At 33.8% G+C, this 20,592-nt stretch overlaps 1 protein-coding gene across 4 annotated transcripts; it reads left to right on the top strand.

Annotated features, from left to right (window-relative positions):
* The first annotated feature begins 905 nt into the window (after positions 1–905).
* Positions 906–10,302, top strand: LOC114368039 (protein C2-DOMAIN ABA-RELATED 9-like). Of its 4 annotated transcripts, none has more exons than XR_003657322.1 (4): positions 906–1,171; positions 8,597–8,692; positions 9,357–9,733; positions 9,958–10,302. XR_003657322.1 is itself a non-coding variant. In XM_028325372.1 (4 exons), exons 1-4 carry the CDS (start codon positions 1,031–1,033, stop codon positions 9,964–9,966), a joined length of 540 nt encoding a protein of 179 aa, XP_028181173.1. In that variant the 5' UTR covers positions 926–1,030; the 3' UTR covers positions 9,967–10,302. The 4 variants fall into 4 exon arrangements, 3 of the variants coding, with proteins under 3 accessions (XP_028181172.1, XP_028181174.1, XP_028181173.1); XM_028325372.1 differs by having other exon boundaries at positions 926–1,171; positions 9,357–9,650; XM_028325371.1 differs by lacking the exon at positions 9,958–10,302 and having other exon boundaries at positions 9,357–9,925.
* Positions 10,303–20,592: the final 10,290 nt, after the last annotated feature.

Here is a 20,592-nt window from a genome sequence, read left to right as displayed (position 1 = left end):
GTTATAATAAGGTCAGAAGCAAAGTAATAGGAAAAGACAGTGAGAAAGCTACTTGTATGGAAAAGATCACTTGGATAAGTCTAGGATTTATGCTTTCTTATACTTCATCCTAAGGGAAAAAATCAACACTTCAACCAACTAGTATAATAATATCTTACGTATTTTATGTTTAACATACATTACAAATAGAATTAACCAATATAACATACAAAATAATCTAAAAATTTAAAAAAACCAAAAAAACAAATTAACTCACGGAAGAACCTTCTTTCGCGGTTGAAAATTTCAATTGCGGAAGAAGGTTCTTCTATGATTTCCTGCAGAATAACTTCTTCCGCGAGATGGCACGGAAGAATGTTCTTCCGTGCCATCTCGCGGAAGTACTTCTTCTGCAGGAAATCACGAAAGAACCTTCTTCCGCAGTTGTTAATTACACATGCGGAACAAGTTTCTTCCGTGGATTTCACGCGGAAGAAGTACTTCCATGACTTTCAAACAGAACCTTCCACCATTGTCGTACCCAGAATAAACCACCATACACACAAAAGCTATAAAAAAATGTACCTTTCTCGACAAATAACACACCAAAGCAGAGGTCTCTAACTTCACCACACCCCCACACTCTCTCAAAGCTCCAAATACCGCACAGCACAACCACGGACAAACAAAGAAAGCAACAATGTAACCAAAAAATAAATAAACCAGCTTTTTGTACAAAAAATACGTTGAGGGGTATTTTGGGGTTTCTGAAAAATTGCTGGGTGTACCTGCAATGTTGCTGGGTGCCCCTAGCAATACCCTTAAAAATGTCTCAAGATTCCTTTAGTGGGGGCCCACTTATCTGCCGCGTGATTTGTTTTTGGCACGTTAAATCCCTGCCTCTAGTTAATTGTAAGAGTAATACGTGTATGCAGCTACCTATCCAACTTTTGGACCGGTTCGATCAATATATTTGTTATTAATTACACATAAAGAAAAGACTATCTTTAACTTCGTTCGTTTGGAACAAGAGTTTGTAGAGAATCTCTCGATGATGGCAAACAGTTGTGTTTCAATGGACAATAATAATATCCTGGGTCTTCTCAAGCTTCGAATTAAAAGAGGCGTTAATCTTGCAATTCGCGATGCTCGTACCAGCGATCCGTATGTCGTCGTCAACATGGGTGATCAGGTTTGAATTTGCAGTTTGAGGAAATTTTGTTCTTCTAGGTGTGTTTGATTTAGAGGAAAGGAATAAAAAAAAAAGATTTTTTTTATCAAGATAGATAGTAAGAGATGTGGATCACGAGATACCACGAAATATTGTATACATTTTTTTTGTTATATAATTGCCCTTTGAAACAAACACAACCTGAAGGAGGATTTGGTGAACTGGGGTTGTTTGAGTTGAGAGACGGGAGCAAATCAAACAAATGGTTTTTTGATACAACTATTTTTTGAACATTTTCTACGAGATTTTTTTTGATTTTTTGTGGTATTATGGGTTTTCTTAATATATTTCTTTTGGGAAAATATATTTACAGACCTTTGTACACTCAAGTTTTTGTTCGCCAAAAGAAAAGGAAAATATCTTTCTTGGATAGATATAATTTAAATGGCATAATCATATAATCATTAGACGAGTTTTGTGCTGTTAATTCATGAATAACAGATAAAATGTATCAGTGGCAATATGTATGATATGAATTACTTGCTGTCATTGTCATGGTTATTGTTGCTTTTGATGTACTCATTGTCAATTTAAGATTAGAAAGATTTTAACTTTAGTGAAAGGATTAATTGTTGCCACGACTATGCTAATGCAAAAGTGAAAATTTGTTTCATACCCTAATATTTTAAGAGTGAAAATGCCTGGTGAAATGTTTATCTTTTTTTCCTTTCAAAAATAATATTTTAGAATTTAGAAAAGTGCATTAAAATTCATAAACAATTCTTGTATTAGGTGATATAAACTAACTGGCTCAATCAAAAGTCTAGGTTAATTCTGCAGAACTGTAAGAATAACTCAGAAGCGGGGTTGTAATTTAGAAAATAGTCAAAAAAATCAACATCCCCCTAAAGAAACAAATGTAAGAAAGAACTTGTCCTCAGGAGTCAGGACTGAATGTAGGTAATTGGCTTCTAATAGCAAAATCATCCTCCTGCACAGGTTGTACTAGAGATTTCACCTACAACCTGGACTAGAATAAGCACTGTTACTATTACTATGCCTATTGATTCTATTTTCCAAAAGCTCCTTACTCATCAATGAACCGACCTAACACTAAGTGAGGCTTACAGTAAAAATTTAGAGAAACTTTTTTTACTTTAAATAAAAAGTAATATATGAGATGTGTGACTATTTTAAATTTAAAAAACTAATAACAAATGTTGATAGTCCTAAAGCTGAAATTTTAGTTATTGTATCCTTCAACCTCCTGTGTTCATCCATATGCAAGTGAGGGTATGTATGGGGCAAACACTGATTGGACTTTATCCCAACAGAAAATTAAAAGCATGATCAAAGCTTCTTTGGGGAGGTAATCCCTTAGGTTCTTGGAACACTTCTTGATGTTTATTCAAAATAACTTGCAACTCCTCTGCTTGAGCTTGTGACAATACTTGTTGGTCTTCCTTCATCCCTGTTTTGTCTCAATTGCAACACAGCGCCATATATTTGGAAAGGCTATATCTTGGCCAGTTATACTCTGTAAAGATGTAACGGCTTCCCCCGCCCCTGTAGTTCCACTCCATTCCCCTAATGTTGCAATCTCATCAAACACATCCTAAATAACTATGAGATTCTCATAGTTATTTAGGATGTGTTTGATTTTTATTTTCAAAAAATATTTTAGCTTTTGAAATACAACTAAACAAAGGTTCTTTAGAGTTTAGACAGTTGGTAGAGACACTTTAATTAAAAAGGAGTAAATTTTTTTTACTTTTCTAATTAGGGATCGATTTTAAATTATTACCGGAAATGAAGTAAGTCATAATAGGTGTTATAAATTCTGAGTTATAAGTTATGACAAGTGTTATGATTGTTTATTTTTGTTTAACTAAAGTCGTAAACAAATTTATGACATCAGTTTTTTTTTTTTTTACGTTTAAAGTTTTTTTTTAGGATTTTTTATTTATTTGTATTTTCTTTTCTTTTGCTATCAATTTTTGTAAAAAAAAAATAGTAAATAATTTTAAATATTTAATTATTAAATAAATATTTTAGATTTTACTTGTTATTTGTTTTAGTTAATATGTTATATATAATTTTTATTTGGTTTTATTTAATATGTTATATATTTTTTTTAATATTATCTTATTTAAAATATTTTATATAATTTTTTAATAATGTTTTATTTAATATATCTTGTATATTTAATATAAAATACTTAAATTTTAAAACAAGTAAATTTAAAAATTCAAGACATTTAAATGAAAATTACATGTTTTTTATTAAATATAATTGTAATATGTTATTTTTAATTTAACAACTACTTTTATTATTAAATTATTAGATATTGTTAACAGTAAATTCCTTTATATAAAATAAATAATATTATTTCATACATTATAAGTCAATATTCGTGATAAAATATTTTAAAATTTTAGATTTTTAAAATTTTAGTATTTAAAATAAAAAATATTAAAAGATATATTAAATATTATTATGTTATTTTTTTATTTCATTTAAAAAAAAATCAAATTCATTAACATTATTAAAAAATTATGTAAATTTTAAATACTCAAAATATATTAAATAAAAAAATATTAAAAAATATATAAAATAAAATAATATTTAAAAAATATATAACATAATAAATAAAATCATATAAAAAATATATACAAAATATTAAATAAAACTAATAACAAACAAACAAACAAACAAACAAACAACAACAACGCCTTATCCCACTAGGTGGGGTCGGCTACATGGATCAACTTCCGCCATAATGTTCTATCAAGTACCATACTTCTATCCAAACCATTAATTTTGAGATCTTTTTTTATAACCTCTCTTATAGTCTTTTTGGGTCTTCCTCTGCCTCGAATTGTTTGTCTTCTCTCCATCTGGTCTACTCTCCTCACTACAGAGTCTACCGGTCTTCTCTCTACATGCCCAAACCACCTAAGTCTATTTTCCACCATCTTCTCTACAATAGGCGCTACTCCAACCCTCTCTCTAATAGCTTCGTTTCTAATTTTATCCTGTCGAGTCTTACCACACATCCACCGCAACATCCTCATCTCCGTTACACCGACTTTATTCTCATGTTGGCTCTTGACCGCCCAACATTCTGTTCCGTACAAAATCGCCGGTCTTACCGCAGTCCGATAAAACTTTCCCTTTAGCTTGATCGGTACCTTTGCATCACATAACACCCCCGATGCTTTTCTCCATTTCATCCATCCTGCTTGAATGCGATGATTCACATCCCCTTCAATTTCCCCATCATCCTGTATTACAGACCCAAGATATTTAAACCGTGTGACTTGAGGGATAATATGGTCTCCTATTTTCACCTCTGAGTTAGAAACCCTCCTTCTTTTGTTGAACTTACATTCCATATACTCCGATTTGCTTCTGCTTAGGCGAAAGCCATGTGTTTCTAGAGCTCGTCTCCAAGTTTCCAACCTCTCATTCAACTCCTCCCTCGACTCTCCAAGGAGGACTATGTCATCTGCCAAAAGCATGCATCTCGGCGCTATCTCTTGGATTTGTTCCGTGAGGACATCCAGAATTAAGGTAAAAAGGTAGGGGCTAAGGGTTGACCCTTGATGTAAACCAATTGTGATTGGAAAATCGTCTGACTCTCCACCCTGTGTCCTAACACTAGTCGATACCCTATCATACATATCTTGGATAGCTCGAATATATGCAACCCTAACCCCTTTCTTCTCTAGAGCTTTCCACAAAATTTCTCTAGGCACTCTATCATACGCTTTCTCCAAGTCAATAAAAATCAAGTGCAAGTCTTGTTGGGCCATGCGATATTGCTCCATCACCCGCCGTAATAAATAAATCGCTTCCATGATCGACCTTCCCGGCATGAAACCAAATTGATTCTCAGTAACTTGAGTCTCCTTTCTTAATCTCCGTTCGATCACTCTTTCCCATAATTTCATGGTATGACTCATGAGCTTGATTCCCTTATAATTTGCACAAATTTGTATATCCCCCTTGTTCTTATAGATTGGCACTAACGTGCTTCTCCTCCATTCCTCCAGCATGCGTTTTGACCTCATAATTTCGTTAAAGAGTTCGGTGAGCCACTCAAGACCTCAATCTCCAAGAGTTTTCCACACTTCAATAGGTATGTTGTCTGGCCCCACCGCCTTACCATTACTCATTCTTTTCAACGCTTCCTTTACTTCCTGTTTCTGAATCCGACGATAGTACTTATAGTTCCGGTCCTCTTCTCTTGTGTCTAGACTGCTAGAGTCATATCCATATCCATCATTAAATAAGTTGTGGAAATACGCCTTCCACCTTTCCTTGATATCTTTTTCATGCACTAAGACTTTGTCTTCTTCATCCTTAACACACTTTACTTGATCCAAATCTCTAGTCTTCCTCTCTCTACCCTTAGCAAGCCTATATATAGATCTTTCTCCGTCCCTGGTTCCTAGAGCTTGGTATAGTCCGTCAAAAGCTTGGGCTCTTGCCTCACTCACCGCCTTTTTGGTTTCATTTCTAGCTATCTTATACTTATCCCAAGTTTCAGAATTTCTACACCTAGACCACTCCTTGAAACACTCCTTTTTTACTCTAACTTTGCTCTGAACATTTTCATTCCACCACCACGATTCTTTACCCCTAGGTCCAAAACCTCTAGATTCACCCAATGTCTCTTTAGCCACTTTAATAATCTCTTGGGACATCTTATTCCACATATCATTTGCACTTCCTTGTGATTGTCCACACCAACCCTCCCATATCTTTTGTTGGAAGATTCCTTGTTTCTCATCCTTCAAGTGCCACCATTTGATCCTTGGTGCTACCAGAGGACTTCTTCTCTTTGCCCTATCTCTAATTCTTACATCCATAACCAAAACTCTATGTTGGGTAGTCAAGCTCTCTCCCGGGATAACTTTACAGTTCAAGCAATACTTCCTATCAGACTTCCTAATAAGGAAGAAATCTATCTGAGAACATGTCCCTCCACTTTTGTAAGTGATAAGATGTTCCTCTCTTTTCTTAAACCATGTATTGGCTATAGAAAGATCCAAAGCCTCCGAAAACTCCAAGATGGATTTACCCTCCCCATTCATCTCCCCTAGGCCAAAACCCCCATGCACCCCCTCAAAACCTCTAGCCACGCTACCTACATGTCCATTGAGATCCCCTCCTAGGAAAACTTTCTCTCCTTGGGGTATATCCTGAAGTACCCCTTCTAGATCCTCCCAAAATTTTACCTTAAAGTGTTCTGCTAACCCAACCTGAGGTGCGTACCCACTAATAACATTAAAGGTGTCCTGTCCCACTACCAATTTTAAGACTATGATACGATCTCCTACTCTTCTTACATCCACGACATCCTTCTTCCACTCCTTGTCCACAATAATCCCTACCCCATTTCTTGATCTGATTTTTCCCGTATACCACAGCTTAAATCCCGAGTTGTCTAATTCTTTCGCTTTTTCACCTGTCCACTTAGTTTCTTGTAGGCACATAAAATTGATCTTCCTCCTCACCATAACATCCACTATTTCCATAGATTTTCCAGTAAGTGTGCCTATATTCCATGTACCAAAGCGAATCCTCCTGTCATGAACTAGCTTCTTTATCCACACCCGTTCACGAAAATGTGGGAACCCTTGCTTACTTTTCACTACATCCGGGCGGCGATGCAGCGGCTCTTGCTCTTTTGACACTGTACTCGAGCCATACAGCGCGTTGCTTCCGGGCAACGACCTAGCATTCACATTATTACGTAATTGATCCATGTCATAGAGATTCGACAAAGTTTAACGTTGGCTGTCGAAAGCCTAACACAACCCTCTCCTTTTATCCGGGCTTGGGACCGGCTAAGAATAGCAAAACTAATAACAAATAAAATAAAAATATTTATTTAATAATTAAATAAATAAAATTGTTTATAATTTTGAAAATAAATTGAAAGCAAAAGAAATGAAAATACAAATAAAAAAAATTCTAAAACATAACAGAAAAACAACTTACAACTTCAAAGTCGTAAGTTCAAAAAAAATTATAAAACTTTGAAGTCGTAAATAAAAAATTAAACTGAAATTTTAAGTTTTTTTATGACTTTAATTAAAAAAATTAAAAATAAAAAGTCATAACAGATGTTATTACTTCTGAATTAGGAGTCGTAATACTTATCACGACTTGTCCTATTTTCGTAATAATTTAAAATTGACCCAAATGAAAAAAAAAATTATCCCCTTTTAGTAAAAGTCCCCTTGGTAGAGGGTAGTGTAAGGCAAAGAAAATGGAATTGAGAGAGAAGTTGAATCAAATCAAACAAAATAAGATGAGAAAAACATCTCCCTTGCTGTTTATGTTGTTTTCTAAACACTTATTTTGAAAACAATGCTAAAAACTTATAGATTTTGAATGAAAAATTGATTGCTGAATAGTGTGGAATTGTTTTAGAAAAATGTTATTAATTAAAACTATAAGAGAAGGGAACCAAAGAAGTCCTTATTGTCTCCGAATTTGGTTTCACTTCCCCTAGTGTTCTTAGCCATGCAATGCCAAGAATTAAGTCCGGTAAACACCAAAGCATCAATGACACAAGAATACATCACCCAACGTTATTCTTAACCCTCCTTCTACTTCCTCCATATGCAACCCTAATACAGTGATGATGAACTTCGGTGAAATAAAATCATGGGTTGCAACACCCTCCATTCTACACAACAACCTCCTCTCACATTCACGTGTTCTCTCTTTCCTTTTAGAATAAAGTCTCCATACTTTTGGTCCATGGCATAATTAGTCCAGCAACTTGCCCATATCCTTTTTGGGCTTAGCATCTCCAGCTCTATCAATATCACTCTCTGCATCTAAGCTTTAGTTCTTCATAAAGATACAAATAAACACAAGTCATATTGTTAGGACTTAAAGCACAAGAGGAGAGCTCAACCCGAAAGATTAGTCCATCATTATAAGTGGGAAAACCTAAAGACTTAATATCACATCAAGTGATTTATTCTAATATAATGTGGGACTCCTAACATTATCAGCCTGTAAGGGCTGATGTTTGTGATCACTTTCAGTATTGGATTTGCACCTTAATCCAGCCTATAAATAGTCCTTTCCGTGGTCCGATTCTCAAGGAGAGCCCCTTAACAGATACATATAGGCCAACACTATAGCTGTGAAAAAATTGAGTGTAACACCAAAATTATTGTTGGCAACAAATTGTTTTCATTTTATTCCTTCTGGTTTCTGTAATTTTTCCATCTTGAAGATGGAGGAGCGTGATTGGCATAGGGAATTGTATGTAATAAAAAGCCCATCTAGTGAAATTTAAAATCTTGCTTCTCATTGAAAGGTCTCAAATACATGCTTTTCAATTAAAGTCTGCTGGTAAAACACTTCATATATATCATTTAATCACTTGATCTAAAGATTAATCTCGTGTCGATGCAGAAGCTGAAGACTCGTGTCGTAAAAAACAACTGCAACCCTGACTGGAATGAAGAATTGACCCTTTCTGTAAAGGACGTTAAAACCCCAATACATCTGGTAAGTGCTGATGCAAGCTACATCACAAAAGAATGGTCATATACTAACAAAAGAAATATTGATCATTAAGGCTTATCTGGATTGATATAGGTTTTAATTGGATAAACTTCATCGTAAATACTTGTAAGATGAGAAAATAAGGAGGTTAGATGAATTGAATTTTTCTCTTAATTAAAATCAATTTAAGTACTTTAGCTTTTATATAAAAGTTCTTCCGTCTAACTTCTCCAAAGACTGAGATGAAAAATTTATTTTAGCTTATGGGAGGTGAAACTCAATTCATTTTACGTTTTTATTTTCTTTACCTATAAGTTCTTATAAAATTTTTTATCCAAATAGGATCATAGTCTTTGTCTAATGGAAATTAAATCATTAGTATAGACATTGTGCATCTACAATATGATGCATAGATGATACATATCAATTTCTAATACAGAGTGGTTTATTAGTATATATAACTGTTGTACTATTAGATTAAACCTCCAAAGTCTGTTCTAATAGTTCATTTTTTAATGGATTGAAGACTATAACAACAAAGGCAATCCTTCATCTAGATTGTTGCAAAGAAATGAATCTTATCCTTCCAGGGGTATCATTAATTATAGCACCAGAAAGAATACCCCAATGATTGTTGATGGCTTTTGCATTTTGTTTTTCTGTGCAGACGGTTTATGACAAAGACACTTTCTCTGTTGATGACAAAATGGGTGAGGCAGAGATAGACTTAAAACCATATGTTCAGTGTAAGCAGATGGGATTGGGCAAGCTCCCAAATGGTTGTTCACTCAAGAGAATTCAACCAGATAGAACTAATTACCTTGCTGAAGAGAGCAGCTGCATTTGGCAAAATGGAAAGATTGTCCAAGAAATGTTTTTGAGATTGAGAAATGTTGAGAGTGGAGAAATACTTGTGGAAATTGAGTGGGTTGATGTTGTTGGTTGCAAGGGCTTATCAGAGGTAGAACTTTAAGTGTGCTTCCATCCTTGAGGTTATATGAAGCATTAAAAGCTTAGATGCCAGCTCCAGCATAATGTAGTGTGGTAAATTAATGTATTGTGATGTAACCTATGTGACACTAGTGTTGAATGTGTAATTCTAAGTTGAAACTAGCTCTTGCACTTTATCTTGTGGAGTAAGACATCACATAAGTAATTAGTAACTTCTCGAAATATTTATGTAGGGGACAATTGATCTCTTTTTCTGATTAAAAAATTATGCCTATATTTCTAATACCTTTATCTTTTCGTTTTTTTTTTCCAAACAGGCAAAATAAGAGGCACAAAGATTAACAAGAGAGGAGGGGGAGAGGACCGTCCCCGCGAAGTTGGCACCCACCCCCACCAATCAGAAAGTACCTTTTATATTTATAATTTTTAATGAACAATTATTGTTCATCGTGTAATAATAACATATACAAAAGGTAAGCAAATATAATTTTAAGTTTAATCAAATTGGCATAACACGACATTTGGTCGGGGAGAAGTGTACTTAACTGACATCAAGAAACATCAATATAATACTAATTAGCTCTTTAATTATTAGTATTTGGTAGCCATTAACATTGGATGTTATCTATGTATTAAGCAGTAGCTAGATATTGTTTTTTGCAGTTTTGGTGAAGTTAATGATCAATTTGTATCTTGTATTAGTTTAAAGACACTATTTCTGTCAAAGAATAAGGATCGTAAATTAGGGATCATAAGATCTTAGAAAACTTATTAAATTCCTACAGAATATGACACTTGAAAGACATAAGAGTGTTGAAAGAGATGAGAGGGAGTACTGAAAGACGAGAGAGAATTTTGGTTTTAAGGGAAAAAGGGGCGCGATTAAAATTCACTCAGAATAGGAGGTAGGGTGTGTGGGTCACTAGGGTTTTTTGGGCCGCAAATGTCCAGTGTTTTATTTCCGGACTTGCTTGGGGCACCCAGCATTTTTGCAGGGGCACCCAGCAATTTCTAAAAATACTGAAAATACCCTTATGGTATTTTTAGTTGTAATTAGCAGGTTTAACTTTTCATTTCTGTAGAGTCACTTTTTCCCAAAATTTCCGTGACTTAGTGTAAGTTGCTTTCGTTAAGAGCGGTTTGGAAGCATATTTGATCTCCGGTGGTGTACGTGTGTTTGTGAGTAATATACGGTGAATTTTGGTCGATTTTCATTGTTGGAGTGCAAAAAAAAAATTTGACATACGTACGAATTGACAATCTGTATGACCATACGGATTGGCACAATCCGTATGGTTCATACGGATCAGTCATCCGTATGGTTCATACAGATCAACAATCCGTATGACCATACGAATTGCCAATTCGTACGTACGTCAAATTTTTTTTACTTAATACCGGCCATTTTTTTGTGATACGGATTATAATTTTTTTAAAATTTTGCAATGATAAAACAAAACAATTAAAAAAATATTTTAATGATTAATTTTAATTTAGTTATTGGTTAAATTTAGTTATTAATTTTAATTTAGTAATTGTTTAAATTTAACAATGATAAAAAAATTCCATTTAATCATTAAAAAAATAATTTATTTCAAAAACATGACCAAATTTTTTCAAAAACAATGGGATAATATTATACATGACAAAACAACTATTATATATAAGAACATTGTTGCAACAAATTGAGAATCAACTCATGATAAAAACAATTATTATAAAACAACTATTATATAAATAAATTGTTCAGAAGTAATTAAAATGTTCATAATAATTGAAATGTTCATAGTAATTAAAATGTTCAAAATCCTAAAATGTTCATAAACATGGCCAATAAAGCACACGGTTAACATTGGGATCAATGAATTCAAAAACTATTTCCATGTTAGTTGTCAAGGACAAGGTTTCGCAGAAATGTTTTCGTCCAGCTCCATTTTTATGTGTTTTCCTCCAATGATTGAACACAAGCCGACATTCTGCAACGTCCTCCAAGTGCCAATGATTCTAGTCTTTGTCTTTAAGAAAATAATACATGCTACTTGGAACGTCTTGACAAATAAAGAAATGTTATATCAGCAATTTATGTTATGAAATTTAAAACTTAAAAAATAAAGAAATGTTGACAACTAAATTAGAAAGTTGCTTACCAGACTACTACAAGTAACTTTCTGCTGAGTGAGATAAACCTTGAAGGTGATAGAATCTGACACTTGATGGTCTAAAGAGTGTCATCTTGGGAATGATCTGGGCAGGTAACTGGTCTTGAGTATGGTAAGAAAAAATGTACTCTTACCATAATGAGTTAAGGATACTAGATGATCTCCGATCAGTTGGTAAAAATCTCGTAGTGTTGTCCACCCTGCTACAATGGCTAGTTGGTCCAAATCTTTGTTGTAGACAATATTATGGTAATTTCCATCTTTGTCAACCAAATGTCATACGCCGTCAAGTATGTCCTTCCACTTGACAGCATATACCTTACTAACTTAACCGAAAATCTACATTTGATATCACAAAATAAGATTGGTTAATTACACGAAATAACAGAAAAATCATATGTTAATTAAATCAAAATGAACATGACCTGATCCCTGGCGTGAGCAGTCTGGAAAAAAGTTTCTAGTGGAACCATGACATTCTTCATCATGTTTGCCATTTCCCTTCATTCTCCGTGCTCTTCAATTGTTAAATTATGACATAATTAACATTCAAGCAATTAACATGCATTCAAGCAATTAACAAAATTAACATTCAAGCAACTATATGTTAAGTCTTACTAGGCACAATCGCAAGAAGCTGCTCCAGTTCCTCATTGAGGTTGGTCCAACATGATGACGATAGACGAGAGCGTGGCATTCTGAAATATATTTGACAAAGTAATATTTCACTATTTTTGTTCTACTAACATTTTCCTGTTTCTAATCTAATTTTTCCTTCTCGAATCTAATGTTTATTTTAAAAATCTAATCTAAATTGTGTAGAAACAAGCTTCATGATGATGAATCAAGTTGATTCAAGTAGTTTTGATGATGACAAAGATGATGATAAAAAGCCCAAGAGAATGATTTCAAGATTGAGTCAACAAGTTCAAGATCAAGTTTAATTTTAAGTTTCATGAGAAGAAATCAAGAAGATTCAAGATTCAAGAGAAGTTTGATTTCAAGATTCAAGAGAAGATGAATTCAAGATTCAAGAGAAGAAATCAAGAAGACTTCACAAGGGAAGTATTGAAAAGATTTTTCAAAAAAACAAACATAGCACAGTTTTGTGTTGGATCAAGTGGCCTCGGAATAATTAAGAAGGGAGGTTGAATTAATTATTAATGAACCTTTACTAATTAAAAATCTATCCTTCTTAATGTTACTAAATTCAATTAGGCTTTTACTATAATGTTAAGAAAGTAAAGAACAGAAATAGAAACTTAATCAAAAGTAAAAGCACTAATTAAAGTGCACAGCGGAAATTAAAGAGTGTAGGGAAGAAGAAGACAAACACAAGAGTTTTATACTGGTTCGGCAACAACCCGTGCCTACATCCAGTCCCCAAGCGACCTGCGGTCCTTGAGATTTCTTTTCAACCTTGTAAAGTCCTTTACAAGCAAAGATCCACAAGGGATATACCCTCTCTTGTTCTCTTTGAACAACCTAGTGGATGTACCCTCCATTAGAACTGATCCACAAGAGATGTATCCTTTCTTGTTCTTAGTCACAACAACCCAAGTAGATGTACCCTCTACTTGTACCACAAAGGATGTACCCTCCAATGTGTTAAGACAAAGTTCTCAGGCGGTTAGTCCTTCGAAACTTTGTGAAGGGGGAAACAAAAGAATTCTCAGGCGATTAGTCCTTTGAAATCGTTTGTTTATAGGAAAGGGAAGAATCAAAAGAATTCTCAGACTGTGTCGTTTTGAATTCTTTGACAAGGGAGAAGGGAGACACAAAAGAATTCAGGCGGTTAGTCCTTTATTCTTTTGGAAAAGGAAGAAGAGAGACACAAAAAGAATTCAGGCGGTAAGTCCTTGGCGAATTCGTTTTGGCAAAGGGAGAAGAGAAAGAAAAAGATGAATAGCACACTTTTGTTTTCAAGGTTTGCAAACCAGAAAACCTTAGAAATATTTTGCAAAGGAAGAAGAAGAAGAAGAAGTTTAAGAAGATGTTCAAAGAGATTCAAAGGTTGTAAAAGAATATGCGGAAAAACCATTGGAAGAGTTATAACCTTGAGAAAAACCTGAAAACCATTGGAAGAGTTACATCTCTTGATTTTTATTCAAAACTTGTCACTGGTAATCGATTACCAAAACCATGTAATCGATTACACAAAGCTTTTTATGAAAGGATGTGACTCTTCACAATTGAATTTGAATTCCAACGTTCAGATGCACTGGTAATCGATTACCAATATCTTGTAATCGATTACACCATTTTGAAATCAATTGGAACGTTGTAAATTCAGTTAAAAGCTTTTGAAATCAAACTTTATCACTGGTAATCAATTACAGGAAACTGGTAATCGATTACCAGAGAGTAAAAACTCTGGTAACTTAGAAAATTTTGTGAAAAACTCTTTTGAAAAACAAAACTGTGCTATGTTGTTTTTTGAAAAATCTTTTCAATACTTCCCTTGTGAAGTCTTCTTGAATCTTGAATTCTTCTTCTCTTGAATCTTGAAATCAATCTTCTCTTGATTCTTGAATCTTCTTGATTTCTTCTCATGAAACTTGAAATTAAACTTGATCTTGTACTTGTTGACTCATTCTTGAAATCATTTTTTGGGCTTTTTGTCATCATCTTTGTCATTATCAAAACTACTTGAATCAACTTGATTCATCATCATGAAGCTTGCTTCTACATTTTGTTTTTCAAAAGAGTTTTTCTCAAAATTTTCTAAGTTACCAGAGTTTTTACTCTCTAGTATTCGATTACTAGTGACAAAGTTTGATTTCAAAAGCTTTTAACTGAACTTGCAACGTTCCAATTGTTTTTAAATGGTGTAATTGATTACAATATATTGTTAATCGATTACCAGTGTATTTGAACGTTGAAATTCAAATTCAATTGTGAAGAGACACATCTTTTCATAAAATGCTTTGTGTAATCGATTACATGTTTTCATAAAATGCTTTGTGTAATCGATTACATGGTTTAGGTAATCGATTACCAGTGACAAGTTTTGAATAAAAATCAAGAGATGTAACTCTTCCAATGGTTTTCAGGTTTTTCTCAAGGTCATAACTCTTCCAATGGTTTTCAGGTTTTTCTCAAGGTCATAACTCTTCCAATGGTTTTTCTAGACCAGACATGAAGAGTCAATAAAAGCAAGACCTTGACTTGCATTTCAAGAACTTTTTTCATATATTCTTTTAGAACCTTTGAATCTCTTTGAACATCTTCTTGAACTTCTTCTTCTTCTTCCTTTGCCAAAAGCTTTTTGAGTTTTTTGGTTTCCAAAATTTGTTCTTTCACAGAAAACAAAAGTGTGTTATTCATCCTTTTCATTCTCTTCTCCCTTTGCCAAAAAGAATTCGCCAAGGACTAATCGTCTGAATTCTTTTTGTGTCTCTCTTCTCCCTTTTCCAAAAGAACGAAGGACTAACCGCCTGAATTCTTTTGTGTCTCCCTTCTCCCTTTTCAAAGAATTCAAAATGTCACAATCTGAAAATTCTTTTGATTCTTCCCTTTCCCTTAAACAAAAGATTTCAAAGGACTAACCGCCTGAGATATCTTTTGTTTCCCTTTCACAAAGTTTCAAAGGACTAACCGCCTGAGAACTTTGTCTTGACACATTGGAGGGTACATCCTTTGTGGTACAAGTAGAGGGTACATCTACTTGGGTTGTTGTAACTGAGAATAAGAGAGGGTACATCTCTTGTGGATCAGTTCAAGTGAAGGGTACATCCACTTGGTTGTTCAAAGAGAACAAGGGAGGGTACATCCCTTGTGGATCTTTGCTTGTAAAGGATTTTACAAGGTTGAAAGAAATCTCAAGGACCGCAGGTCGCTTGGGGACTGGATGTAGGCACGGGTTATTGCCGAACCAGTATAAAACTCTTGTGTTTGTCTTTTTCTTCCCTACACTCTTTAATTTCCGCTATGCACTTTTAATTATCGCTTTTACTTTTGGTTAAGTTTCAATTACTGTTCTTTACTTTCTTAACTTTGTAGTAAAAGCCTAATTAAATCTAGTAACATTAAGAAGGATAATTTTTAATTAGTAAAGGCTCATTAATAATTAATTCAACCCCCCCTTCTTAATTATTCTGAGGCCACTTGATCCAACAAATTGTAATCTAATCCTACTAACATTTCTTAGATAAACTGAATAATAAATAAATCATTCATAAAATCAATAATAAACAAACTAAAATCAATATAAATATTTTTCGTTTTCCCTACTTTTTTCCTAATAAAAATTATTTTTTTAAAAAAAAACCCATACGGATTGTTGATCCGTATGGTTTATACGAATTGGTAATCCATTTGAACCATAAGGATTGCTGATTATCAATCCGTATGACAAAATGTTTTTTTTAAAAAAAAAGTCATAGGGATTGCCAATCCGAATGACTTTTCACTAACAGAGAAAACAATTTTTTTTAAAAGAAAAACCCATATGGATTGGCAATCCGTATGGTGCATACGGATTGGCAATCTGTATGGCTCATACGGATTGACATATGGGTTTTTCACAGAATTTCCATCGAGCAAAGAAGCATGGCAGGGAACAGAGAACAGTTCACACAATAATACATGGAGCAGAATTTCCGAGAATTTCCATGGAGCAGAGAACATTACACACAACAATACACAAAACACAAAACAAGCAGCACAAATGCAAACCAAAACACAAAACAATACACAATATCTAACGGCAAGGATGAACAAACACCACAGGAGGAAGAAGACTCACTAACCTCGAAGACGGGAGAAGAAGAGGTCGCAACAACGAGGAAGAAGCCACAACACCAACGAAGAAGAAGAGGTCACAACCGATAGTGGTGAGGCCGCAGGAGGAAGAAAAAGAGGAGGCAGTGCGGACAAGGAGAAGAATTCTCGAAAGAAGAAGCTTTCTCTCGAAGGAAGAAGAAGAAGCATTTTTTGAAATGAATAGTGACTCGTACGGATGAGTCACTGTGCCGCTTTTATATTAAAGGGTGAAGGACATTTTTGCTCTTTCACCCACATTGCTGGGTGCCCCAAGTAACTAACTACCTGAGATTTAACTATTTTAAGGAAACACACACAACAAATGGTTTGGATTAATGAAGAAAAAAAGCCCATTTTCTATTGGTCCGTGTTTACCTTTCAAACTAGCACAGAAAAAAAGCTCCCACGTTTAAAAGCAAAAGGCACAACCTTCAACATGTCAAAAAGAAAAATCAACTACAATAGACATTATTTTGTGAAATTGTTTATCAAAGTCACGGTAACTTCTTTCGAAGAGCAGCGAAGAGCAACAAGAATAAAAAGCTTAGGGCAGAATGGAGCAGGCAACAGCAGAGAAGCATGACGCAGCGGACAATGAGTTTCACAATTTCGAACCTTTCTTCCCCATGCCAACCTGCTTCACCAAGCTCTTTTTTAATGGTGGCCCCTGCCGCAACGGACCACCAAGGACAATGAGTTTCTTGAGTTGGAATTGTCAGGGCAAACCCGAATGCAATTTAGATTATTTGTGACCTTGTCAGGACCCACCATTTGAACGTGATTTTCTTTTGTGAAACTTTTGTCCATATTTATCGAATTGAAGAAATAAAAAAACCTTCAGGTTTTGACTGCACATGGCAATGGTTTTTGCTTACCCTATCCAGTCCAAAGTCCAATGGGGTTAAAAATTTACCCCCCACCTACCTCTAGGGTTGATTTTTTTCCCGTCCCACCCTCAAAATATAGTTAAATTTATATATAAACAATAATCATAGTTTAAAAATAATTTTGGACAACAATAACATAAATTAAAGTGATAATTATGAATACTAATCACAACATAAAAGATTATCAATATCAAACAATTAACATGAGTTTGAAACATTTAAAAACAAGTTTCAAATATTTCACCCAAGATTCAAGCAAGTCTTAAATGTATGTAACTAGAATAAAATTCTAACATTAGATGTAGTGTTCATTCCTCAATAAAATAAAACTAGCTACACTCCTAACTCTTCAATCATTGGAAGTACATGTAGTATTCATTCCTCTAAGTGGGTAGTAAGGCCACTTCCCATCATATCACTTGCATTATCACATGTATAAACCATAAACCAAAATTTTAATATAAAGAAGAAATTAATCATTTAAAAATTTATATTCTTATATGGCATATACCTTCATCATCTAAAGCTATCTCATTAACCAAAGTATCACTTTGTGTAAGAATTTTAGATTTCAAAATACCTGTATCAAATATAGAATAATGTAAATAATTAGTTATTAAATTAGAAATAAATATTTATTTAATAGGATAACTAAATTAAGTATTCAAGACATTTTACCATCAGTTTCAGCACTCAATAACCAACTTCTAGTGCACATAAATGCCTCTAAAGTAATCCAATGAATTCAACTACCATGAGGACTTAAATCTGGCCACTGGTACTAAAAGCAAATTCAGAAGCTATTGTTGATACAAGAATAGCTAAGATATCCTTTGCAATAGCTTAAAGTGTTGGATACTTGAGATCATTTGACCTCCACCACCACAAAATATTAAAATCAATGGATCTTGGTAAAACATCCTCCTCTAAATAATGATCCAACTTTGTTTTAGCATGAGAAGTTTTGGCCTTTTTTATCCTCGGAATATATTTATCAAATTCACATAACTCATCACCTTCAACATTACCATCTTCAAGTATTGGAGAGCTATGGAAGGAGTCACCATTCATCTTGAACTGATAATCAGAAATCAAGTCATAACACAACTATCTAATCTTACTAACTTGAGAAAAATCTTCATGTTCATACAATTTTTCATAATAATATTGCAACAACTCCATTTTATACCTTGGATCTAAAATAGTTGCAGCTCTTATTATATCATTAATCATAATCAAGTATTTATCAAATTTGATCATCATCTTTTCTGCCATTTTATGAATGAGTTCATTAGGAGAAGTAACCTACTGTTTGATTGCCAAGTTGATCTCACAAATCTTTGAAAAGTACATGATAGTTGTTGGTTGTTTAGTAGCATAAAATATTTCTGTTACAACATTAAATACTTTCAACCTCCCACACACATCCTCAGCAAATTGCCACTATGAAGAACTTGGTAAACAAGTATATTGGGACTCCTGCTGCTTCAACCGAGTGAACATAACTTCATATGATATAGCAATTTGAAGCATTTTATAAGTTAAGTTCCACTTAGTTGGACAATCTAAAACCAAACTCTTAGTGCACGGGATCCTTAAGTGTTTTGCTATCTCCTCAAATTTTTCCTTTCTTTTTGGTGTGGCTTTCCAAAATGCTACACTATCCCTAATCTTCTTCATCCCATCTTTTACAATCAAGTTCAATATGTGTGCACAACAACGCATATGAAGTAAAGTCCCCTTAATAAACTTTGTAAGTGCAACTTATCTTTTTGTCAATTATTTTGTCATTTGTGCTACAATTATCTAGAGTGATAGTGGACAACTTTGTATCAATGTTCCAATTCATCAAGCACCCAACTAACACATTACAAATCTTTTCACTTGAGTGAGGAGTGGGAGCATAAATGAACCTAAAATAATATATAAATAATTTAATCATACAAAAACTACAAATAATATATAAATATTACAACAATTTTATAATGCAACAATTCAACAATAATATAAAAATAATTCAATTTTTTTAACATACCTCAAAATTTGACTTTTTAAGTTCCAAGAGGTATCTATATAATGAGCAATGACAGTTATATAACCCTTTTTATTGTTGGATCAAGTGGCCTCGGAATTATTAAGAAGGGGGGGTTGAATTAATTATTAATGAACCTTTACTAATTAAAAAAAAACTTATCCTTCTTAATGTTACTAGATTCAATTAGGCTTTTACTACTAAGTTAAGAAAATAAAGAATAGAAATAGAAACTTAATCAAAAGTAAAAGCGATAATTAAAAGTGCACAGCGGAAATTAAAAGTGTAGGGAAGAAGAAAACAAACACAAGAATTTTATACTGGTTCGGCAACAACCCGTGCCTACATCTAGTCCCCAAGCAACCTGCGGTCCTTGAGATTTCTTTCAACCTTGTAAAAACCTTTACAAGCAAAGATCCACAAGGGATGTACCCTCCCTTGTTCTCTTTGAACAACCAAGTGGATGTACCCTCCACTTGAACTGATCCACAAGAGATGTACCCTCTCTTGCTCTTAGTTACAATAACCCAAGTAGATGTACCCTCTACTTGTACCACAAAGGATGTACCCTCCAATGTGTTAAGACAAAGAATTCTCAGGCGGTTAGTCCTTTGAATCTTTGTAAAGGGAAACAAAAGATATCTCAGGCGGTTAGTCCTTTGAAATCTTTTGTTTAAGGGAAAGGGAAGAATCAAAAGAATTCTCAGACTGTGTCCTTTTGAATTCTTTGAAAAGGGAGAAGGGAGACACAAAAGAATTCAGGCGGTTAGTCCTTTGTTCTTTTGGAAAAGGGAGAAGAGAGACACAAAAAGAATTTAGGCGATTAATCCTTGTCTAATTCTTTTTGGCAAAGGGAGACGAGAATGAAAAAGATGAATAGCACAAGTTTTTGAACAAAGAACTTTTCTTGGAAGAGAAGGTTTTGAACAAAAACTTTTAGAAAGATGAAGAGAAGATGAATAAAAAAAATCTGTTGAAAGAAATGAAAGAAAAAGTTGAAAGATTGTTTGAAAGAGATGATTAAGATCAATAATTATGTTTCATGCCAAGGTCACATATTTATAATTTCTTGATGAGTCAAGTCAAAACTTGTAACTCTTGGCAATTCCT

The sequence above is a fragment of the Glycine soja genome, chromosome 9 (genome assembly GCF_004193775.1).
Source record: "Glycine soja cultivar W05 chromosome 9, ASM419377v2, whole genome shotgun sequence".
NCBI lineage: Eukaryota > Viridiplantae > Streptophyta > Magnoliopsida > Fabales > Fabaceae > Glycine > Glycine soja.
This window is presented reverse-complemented; position numbering and strand designations above follow the sequence as displayed.